The 10,571-nt window shown below is 34.6% G+C and overlaps 1 protein-coding gene across 1 annotated transcript in view; it reads left to right on the forward strand.

The window, feature by feature from the left end:
• The window catches only part of LOC107688260 (CUB and sushi domain-containing protein 3-like), a 311,798-nt gene that overhangs the window by 88,117 nt on the left and 213,110 nt on the right, over positions 1-10,571 (forward strand). Inside the window, exon 8 of the mRNA XM_016485884.1 lies at positions 7,213-7,420. Within this exon, the coding sequence (XP_016341370.1) occupies positions 7,213-7,420 (208 nt within the window). The remainder of the gene's footprint in view (positions 1-7,212; positions 7,421-10,571) is intronic.

Raw genomic sequence — 10,571 nt, forward strand, 5'->3', positions numbered from 1 at the left:
TATCTCTGAACTGAGAACTGAATTGAACTGAGAATGGCTTCGTTTTTAGGAATCATTGAATAAAAATTGACTGATTTTGCACAACCATGCTGTAAAATACACACAGCACAATAAAGTTTAATTATTGTGATCTGCTTGAATCCATATTTGCACAAGAGCCTCTAAACACGTCATTTTGGTTCCCGCCTGAATGCTGTGCTTCATTTTGAGTTTAAGAGTAGCATGAACACTATTTGTGCTATAGGGATATACTGTCTGCCCAGATTCAGCCCAAAGAGCAAAGTTGATTGGGTGGCGCTTCATAGTACAAATGGATGATGACCCAAAACATACAGCAAAAGCAACCCAGGAGTTTTTGAAGAGGAATATTCTGCAATGGCCAAGTCAGTCTCCTGATCTCAACCCGATTGAGCATGCATTTCACTTGCTAAAGACAAAAGGATAGGCAGAAAGACCCACAAATAAACAACAACTGAAGTCAGCTGCAGTAAAGGCCTGGCAAAGCATCACAAAAGAGGAAACCCAGTCTTTGGTGATGTCCATGAGTTCCAGACTTACGGCATTCATTGCCTGCAAAGGATTCTCATCAAAATATTAGAAATTAACATTTTATTCATAATTATATTTATTTGTCCAATTACATTTGAGCCCCGGAAAATTGAGGGGGGGTTGTGTATAATGGTTATAAATGGTTGTAATTCCAATAATTTTCCAATTCTAATTTTTTCCATCCCTTGAATTAAAGCTTAAAGTCTGCACTTCAATTTCATCTTGATTGTTTTATTTTTAATTCTGTTCCGGTGGCATACAGAGCAGAAATTATGAAAATTGTGTCAGTGTCCAAATATATATGGACATTACTAGTGTGTATGAATGTATGTATATATATATGTATATATATATATATATATATAAAAAAAAACTTTTTTTTTGGACATTAGGTTTTCATCCAATGTACTTTTGTCTCTTAAATGGGCATGATGACAAAGAGCCAGTGATTGAAAATGTTTGAAATTACAGTAAAAAAAAATCACTGTGCTCAGAGAGACACGATTAGTGTAAGTACGCCATAACTCATTTGATGTTGCATTCATAATCTTGTCTCTTGCATCTTCCCTTTTAGAAGTATTGTTAAAAAAGATCAGCTTTTTGAGTTTTGTATATTGTACATTATTATTGTTCAGTAATTTCACTGTTTAGCAGCTTGAGTAGCTTTTAGGAGAAAACAAAAATCAGATTGAGTTCATTTTGCTGTTGATAAGTGACATGAGTGCATCCCTACTATTAAAGCAACGGAGGATGATGTTTTGAGAAATATGGAAATATTTTAAATGTAGTCTTGGCTAAAGGCCATAAATTGAATATACTGAGCAATTTCAGAGTTGTTTCTCGCTCTTTTTTACTTCAACAGGAAACTTTGCAGTGCTAATGCAACAAAATCAGGGTCATTAGATACATCTGTAGTTCTCATTCTTGTGTAGCCACAGAGAATGATGGGAAATGCAGTTTGGTTGCACAAGCCTGCCGCTTCATTAACTGACTAAATGACTAGTATTTTCTAGCAAGCTTTTAACAGTACACAAAATGTGAATAAATTTAATTGCACAGTCAACATTTACAAATAAAACGTAATTATGAGCAACACCACCTCGATTCACGCTTCCTAACAAAGTCCCCCTTTCCCACTCTAACAATTTCCACCAGTTATTTAGTCTTCCCCAGTGACAATGTGCCTTTCTAGGGGAAGATAAACTACCCTCTGGCAAGGAATCTCATATATTGCGATTATTGATTTATTTATGTGCTCTATAAGTGTGTCACAGGTGTGTGATTCAGCTGTAGCGTGAACACATGCGGCTCCACACCTGGGATGCAATCATAACACATTGTTCTTGCATGTAGGCCTGTGTACATAATCTCTGCAGCCTCCTAATAATCATTATGATTACCTGACGCTGGATTCGGCTTCTGTGAGGTTTGCGTAATTGAGAGTTGGGAAGAAAATGACAAGCTTTATTTAAATTAATCCAACAGGATTTTAAACACTGACTGTCTTTCAAGACATGCTTTTGTTGAGAGTTAACATGAAGCAGTGTTCACAACCCACATTTTTCTCCATAAAGTGACAGTTTATAGACTGAAACAAGATATTTCATAAAAAAAACTGTTGGGAGGGTCTTGATTTTATTCATCATGAATTCATAAGCGAGCCTGTTGACATCAGTTGTCATTTCAGAGGCAAAGATTTTTTATGTTTTGATTTAAGATGTATTTTTTTTTTTGTTATATTTTGTTGTTATTTTTTTATTTGAATATGTAGAATATTAAATGTTGCACAAGACCAGAGCAGAGCAATATTGAAGTGTTTATTTTGTGTAGTTTAATAACATTTATGTACCACCACATGACATTTTGGATTAAATATAAAATATATATTTTTCATTTTATATATATTTTTTAATTTTAATTTAGAATATATATATATATATGTATATATTTATGAAAATGTTATGTTTATGTGTTAAAATACATGTGTATATATATAAAAAAAAAGTACTGTATATGTGTGTATTTATATATACATAATAAATATACACTGTACACATACATATATTATGTAAACAAAAACTTTTATTTTGGATGCGATTAATCGCTTGACAGATCATATATATATATATATATATATATAGCAGGTGAAATTTTGCACAAGACCAGAAATGTGTTTTAAGGAAGTAAATTAATTCGATTTTGATTTCATGTTGACTTGAAGCTGTGTTTCTTTTAATATTAATTTTGCCTATAAATGCTACAGGCTTGTAATGCTTGTAATATCTTCAGTTTTGGTATTTATGCATATTCATAATCTAAGTTGATGTCTGGCCCCAAAAAGTACTTGCACATTAAGTCGCACTTAAATGTCTTAATGCTATTTCATTAGATGCAAACAACAAATTATGCTGGATCTCTTCTCAGAACTAACTTTTCCACATTGACTTTTAATCAGCTGTTGTGGAAGTGCTTTTTTAAGTGGCTGCATAAAGTCACACAAGTGTAAAATGACACGCTTCACTATAGTTTGAGTGCAAAAATACTCTGTGGAGCCGCTGTAAAGTCAGACAGGGCTGATATAAGTGATAATGTAACCATATTCAACAGGGTTTGAGTTGATTCTCTAACACTCACAGAGGAGTGTTGAACTTCCATTCTGATGAAAGAACAAAAATTCGACAGTTCATCCTTCAGAATAAAAGATAATGAGAATCCAAATTAAGTCTTGAAAAGCAACATTAATCCCTCATAGTGTGATGTTTCTTCTTCTGATCTCGGCTTTAATGAGAGAGGATAAGGGATGTACCGATCTATTATCCAGTACCTTTCATGTACCCATCACATCAGATCCCAATGCCTTGAAGTCACTGCCTCTTCTGGTCTTCTGTATAGTCTCAGTCTCAGACGGCACACCCCTGGACCGCCCACAGACCACTAACCTGCTCTGTCTAATCCATATCGCAGACAAAACCGTAAAAGGACTTTCTTGATCTGGCGAGCTCTACTTTCTTGATCTGATTGCCTAGCTTTATGAAACTTTTAGGAGCGAGTTTCAAAGTTCAGAGTTCAAAGTTGTGTTTACATGGTACCAGGTTGAAACTTGAAGCTTTTGAAGATAAAATAATTATTGCATTTTTTTGAACTCTCTTCAGGTTAGCAGCATCAGAAAGGATGCTCAAAGTTTTGTCTGGGGCGATACAAACCAAGCAAACTAGATTTTATTGAGCAGACCTGAAAATGCTACTTTTCTGAATTAAGTCCGTGAAAAGTACATATATAAAGTTCTAAATACTTGGATGATCAGAAAACTTCTGATATTTTCTGTATAACAGTTTGTGGAGACTACCATGGCACAATTTAAAATAAGCACTGCAAAAAAAATGTTGCTTGCTTTTAAATTATGTCTTTGAAAAGTAGTTATTTAAAGTTTTAAATACTTGGATGATCAAAAATCTATACATATATTCCAATATTTTCTGTATAACATTTTGTGAATACTACCATGCCTTAATTTAAAATAAGTACTTAAAAGAAATAAAATAAAAGATAAATCAAATAAAACAAAATAAAAATAATTAAAATTAAAAATACATTTTTATTTAAAAGAGATACTTTTTTCTGAATTATGTTGGTGAAAAATAGGTATTTGAAGTTAAATTTTTTTAGATGATCAGAAAAGTACTCATTCAAATATTTTCTGTAACTGTGTCATAATCTAAAGTACTTCAAATAAATTCTTAATTTAATTTAAATTAAAAATAATCTAAATTTAAAATTGAATTTATAATAAATGTTTAAATTAAAAAAATAAAAATGTATTTAATAAAAAAATACAATTATAATTATTTGTGCAGACTGCAATACCATAATTTATCATAATTTAAGTAAGGCATAACTGACAGACACCCAATTAATTATTAGAAAAATGATGCAATAATGCAATAAAACAGCCCTATGGTGTAAATGTTATTGATTTGTCATGCTAAATTTAATCGTTTTCATTAAAATACTTTTATACACTGCATTTTGTTCTTGTGGAATAATCACTTACAGACCATATTTTCCTAAATGGCATGTAGAAAACAACTAGTGTTTAGCTACTTTAAATGTTAGACAAATGGTCTCTTCCTCGCCAAATGGGCAACCAAAATAAGCTGCGGTGTGGATGGGACTTTTTGTTGTTTAGTCAAACTTTTTTGTTTACGTGTGACTAACCTCTGCTTTGCAAACGTGTTGTATTACCTGCATTTTAAGCAGCTGTGCCATGCAGATCTGGACCCTCGTGTAGCTGAAGCTCATTCGTTATTTTCTCCTTGCATGAGCTGTCCGAGAGAGTCCTGTGATAAAGCACGAGTTTGCCTAAAATAGCTTTTTAGGGCAGAAATGCCGACATATAAGGCAATTTGCAGCTTAGAGAACATGAACTGCCAGCACACATTAATAGATATGAAGCTGAAGCTTTCAGAAATTTTAGTAATGGATGGTCCACTGCTTTGAAACATCTGAACACGCAAATGCACCTGCTGTCTGCTGGATTCGTAATGAATGAGATGTGCACTGCTACATGTGCATTTAAAATCATATTTAATAATTAAATATGCATAATGTAATTTACAAGTTGGGAATTATATCTCTCACTGTCAGATATGGATGTGGACCTATGGAGATAACTTAAGAAATTATATTTCCTGACCCTTTGAATTGTAGTTATCGCTATTTATTTCATTCAGAATTTTATTTGCCACAGAATAAAAATAAATAAATTAAAAAGGTAATTACTTCACAATTCAGATTTTTTTTTTTCTCAATTCTGAGATGTAAACTTGAGATATGACTCAACATTTTAAAGAAAAGGGGCAAAATAAACGCAGAATTACTAGATATCGATTCAAAATTTAGAGTTTTTTTCCCATCAGAATTCTGTTTCTTGTAATTCTGTTTGTTTTTTCACCATAAGAAGGTAATTGTGACTTTTTATCTCACAGTGTCGACTTTTTAAATAAATAAATAAATAAATAAATGATTTTTCATGCATAGATATCAAATCTTACAATATGGATTTGCTGTGCTTGCAATACTTGCAATATTGCCCCGTTGTGCAGCTTGACAGCTCACTTTGAGTGATTGTTTCATGTAAAAGAACTCCAGAAAATCCTCCTTTTGTGTTGCATGGAAAAAAAAACAATCATATATGGGTTTGGAACGACATGAGAGTGAATAATAAATAATAAAATGATTCCTTAAAGGTATGTTATATGCTTAAAACAAATGCATTTGTTGCACACCAAATGCGTGTGCAGTATGTTGCATTAGCTGATGTTTATTTGAAATAAAAATACCCTTCATTAGGTACAGTAAGTGCATTTTGGAGTGTTTTGTTAAGACACTTTCCTCTTATCCTGCATGAAGCTAATTAGATTAATTATCTGACACTGTCTCTCTTTTCAAGCCAGACTTGGGCTGCATAATTAAGTGTTGATTTTATTTTTGTTTTTGGAAAATAAATGCTTACAAAACCCATATAATTCTCATTAAAACAATCATTCTGTTCCTCAGAACACAACCAGCAATTAGCATGATCAACCTGATGTCAGAATCAGAATCAGAATTAGCTTTATTCGCCAGGTGTGCAAACACACGAGGAATTTGTTGTGGTTTTTTAAGGTGCTCCTGGTACATACATACATGCATACATACATACATACATACATACATACACATCTGACATGAGAACAGAAAAAACTAAACAAAAAAGCATTTAAATAATAATAAACCTTAACAATAAATTTGTATGAATCTGGAACAGTAGATTTATGTACAGATTTGTGCATCATTTACTCTATATAGAACTGTATAAATAAAGAGATATGCATATGTATTTACATAATACTTGAGAAAGAGGCAATAATTAAGGATGTAGAATGAATTACGGAAATGAATTACAGAACGCAGGTAATGATTCATATGTTAGCGGTTTAAGCTGGAGATGGCATGGGGGAAAAAACTGTTTTTATGCCTAGATGTTCCAGTGCACAGAGATCTGTAGCGTCTGAAACAGTGTAGCAGTGGTCCAGTATATTGCTGTCTCTGGTGGGGTATGTGATGTGCTGTCTATATTTAGGCAGCTCACGGGTGAGATTAGCTTTATTAGAATCACTGAGAACGATAATGAAAGAGTCCGGATAACGCTGCTCTGTATGTGTAATTTGATTACACATACAGAGCACGGACGACTGCCGCGCACAAACAGAAACAAAACAACATAAAATCCAGGCCTGGTCCTCTCTCGTCACTCCTCCTTTTACCCTTCCGGAGCACCTCCGTGGGACTCGAGACCGGTGAGTGGCGCAGGTGTCGCGCATTATCATTTACTCCACCTGCCTCGCTCCGTTCCCACGGCTCTCGACCCCGCCCCACTCGTCACATCCGTCATAATCATAATGTCAATGATTCTGCTTTGCAAAACAGACCTTTGACTTGCAGCTAACAGTTGGGCAACCCCTTCCTGCTCTGTTTTCTTCATAAAGCTCTATTCATAATGCACTAATGTTTCCTAGCAGCTTCACAAAATATAATGCCTTCAGTTCACAAACATTCCACATTTCGCACTTGTTAACATTATGGATAATATTTGCTAAAATTGTGCGTTTGTTTGGCCGACAGCTGAGGACACATGTGGCGGGACCTTCCGAGGCTCCAGTGGCACCATCTCCAGTCCAGACTTTCAGAAGGACTATCAGAGCAGTGGCGAGTGCACGTGGACCATCCTGGCTGATCCAGGAGACACCATCTCACTGGTCTTCACTGAATTCCAGATGGACAGCAAACTCGACTCTTTAGAAGTTGAGGGATCTGATCCACCAACAATATGGTGAGTTTGATATTGGATTATGTTGCGTCTCACTGGACTTCTTTATTCTGCGTTCTGTGGTCAGTTATTCTTGCAGGGTTTCTGCGGGTCTAAAAAAAGTCTTAAATTAGAGCAGAAAGTCTTAAATTGTTTTTCTTGTTTTTCAATACAAACATCTAAGTATATAAATAATAATGCAAAATAATGCAAAACACAGTATGTAGAAACCATGTTTGTCATAATTAATGCTTTTATTTTATTTTTTTTTACCTTCCATAGTTTTATGCATTGTTTTTGAGGAGGAGGGCATGTCACACAATTTGTGCACGTTGCCATTGGTATAATTTGACTGACTTTGCAAAATAGGCAGTTTAATTGGATGCACAGCCTTTGACATTGTCAACAAAAGATGTGGAAAGCATTTTGTTTTCCTTTTTAAAAGCCTGTCTGTTTTGTTATCCTAACTATACATGATTATATGCTTAGTTGCATTACATTATTTACATTTATCATTGTTTTTCCGTGCTGTCTGCAACAACCCACTAGTTGGTAACCACAGATTCCAGCTCAAATCGATATTTCATATACATTTTTTCTTTATAAATAGCTGCATAATTACTGTACCTTCATCCCTTTGTGTTTTTTTTTCCTTCCCACACAGTGGTTCAGATTGTTTCCAGTCCATTCAGAATTAATGTACGCATTGATAAGTTCATAGGATTCAACATCTTAATTTCAAAGTGTGGGAATGATTTTGAATATGACAATTCAAGGATTGGAAATGTGCGATTAATGTGTTAGATTGTCCAAAGAAACTACTCAGAAGGTGCCAAAACTTCCATCAAACCTCTGAAATGACTGTGTGAGCTTTTGAGAATCATTAGAAATAGAATAGATGCCTTTAACTTGATTCGATGCAGCCTACATTACTCTGCAAATCCACAGATTTCAGACTTGGCACAGGAAAGCACAGCATACTCGGCGTTAAACTCAACTGCTGATGCTGAAATGACAATCAAACACTGTAAGTGCATGTTAAGAGCGCAGGGAACAGCATTGTGTGAGCAGTATACTGGCGTGGTGGTGATGACCTTGCTTGTCGGTTGCTTCATTGATTCGCTTAAGTCATTTCTATAAGCAACATGACAAATGAAGCCAAGTTTTGTTCGAGCAGAACGAACTTCTCTCCTCTAATATTGTTCAAGCCAAACAAACAAATCAATGTTTTTGCCGGAATGACCTTTATGTAATTCTGCTATACTTTCTGTGTATGTTGGAAAGGGCAAAAACAACAATCTTGTAAGTTACAAATCACTCACAGAAAGGGACGTACAAAAGCCATTCCTCTTGCTCTCCTCTGCCGAAAGAGCGTTCTGTGTTTGGAAAAGTATATTACATTTCTTTTTGTTTTAGATGGAACATGCTTCAGGACTTAAATGAGACACCTGGGGCCACGTTTTGCAAGCATAACTAGGTCAGTATTGTGTTTGTACTCGTGCCGCGTCAGATTCTGAGCTCAGATCAGACGCCATTCAAACCGCAAGGTCAACACGAGCATATTTTGGGAATATGAACCAGATGTGTCTGCGTTTCTTCGTATCGTGATGATGAAAATTTTTTATTCTTAGATGAAGACAAATGGCATGTTCTTGTTAGGGTTATACATCATTTAAAGCGAGTGGTTTTCCTCTTTTTCCCATGAAGGCGGCTCGGAGAGACACAACCAAATGAAGTCTTTTGTATCCGTTCGCTCCTCAGAGGTTTTACACGCTTGCGGTGACTGCGGCTGCCCACTGCATACAAGATTTGTCCCACTTCCCTGTGCCACACTGCCTGGAAATAAAGGAATAAACCCCACACACTCACGCGGATTGTGTTGCATGCTGGGAGAAGGTTAAAAGCAGACAGCTGCATGGACTGTCATCATTATTTTGCATTGGTTCTTGCAATGGTTCTTTTGCGATTGTATAATCTTTTTATCGTCGCTCGGATCAGAAACATGTCCAGAATCAGTTATTTCTGAAAATCAGAGGCTTTAAAAACGAGCTAGTTCTTTACCACCAATAGAGATGAAAGTTCATGAAAGATGAACGCGATCATCCTATCGATCGCTCTATTGTTCTATCTATCGTTCTCTGTCTCTATCTATCTATCTATCTATCTATCTATCTATCTTTCTTTCTTTCGTTCTATTGTTCTATCGTTCTATTGTTCTTTCTATCGTTCTATATATCATCCTATCGATCGCTCTATTGTTCTATCTATCGTTCGATCTTTTGTTCTATTGTTCTATTGTTCTATCTATCTATCTATCTATCTATCTTTCTTTCTTTCTTTCTTTTTTTTCTTTCTATCTATCTATTGTTCTATCGTTCTATATATCATCCTATCGATTGCTCTATTGTTCTATCTATCGTTCTCTGTCTGTCTCTTTCTGTTGTTCTATCTATCTATCTATCGTTCTATTGTTCTATCATTCTATATATCATCCTATCGATCGCTCTATTGTTCTATCTATCGTTCTATCTTTTGTTCTATTGTTCTATCTATCGTTCTCTGTCTGTCTCTATCTATCTATCTATCTATCGTTCTGTTGTTCTATTGTTCTATCACTCTTTCTATCGTTCTATACAGTATATCATCCTATCGATCGCTCTATTGTTCTATCTATCGTTCGATCTTTTGTTCTATTGTTCTATCTATCTATCTATCTATCTATCTATCTTTCTTTCGCTCTTTCTTTCTTTCACTCTATCTATCTATCTATCTATCTATCTATCTATCTATCTATCTATCTATCTTTCTTTCTTTCTTTCGACTATTTCTATCTATTTATTTCTTTCTTTCTTTCTTTCTTTCTTTCTTTCTTTCTTTCTTTCTTTCTTTCTTTCTTTCTTTCTATCTATCTATCGTTTTATCGATCTATTGTTCTATCGTTCTATCTATCTATCGATCTATCGTTCTATCTATCTATCTATCGTTCTATCGTTCTATATATCATCCTATCGATTGCTCTATTGTTCTATCGTTCTATATATCATCCTATCGATTGCTGTATTGTTCTATCTATCGTTCTCTGTCTGTCTCTTTCTGTTGTTCTATCTATCTATCTATCTATCTATCTCTATCTATCTATCTATCTATCTATCTATCTATCTATCTATCTATCTAT

This window comes from Sinocyclocheilus anshuiensis, unplaced genomic scaffold, assembly GCF_001515605.1.
Source record: "Sinocyclocheilus anshuiensis isolate Anshui unplaced genomic scaffold, SAMN03320099.WGS_v1.1 scaffold1162, whole genome shotgun sequence".
Taxonomy (NCBI): Eukaryota; Metazoa; Chordata; class Actinopteri; order Cypriniformes; family Cyprinidae; genus Sinocyclocheilus; species Sinocyclocheilus anshuiensis.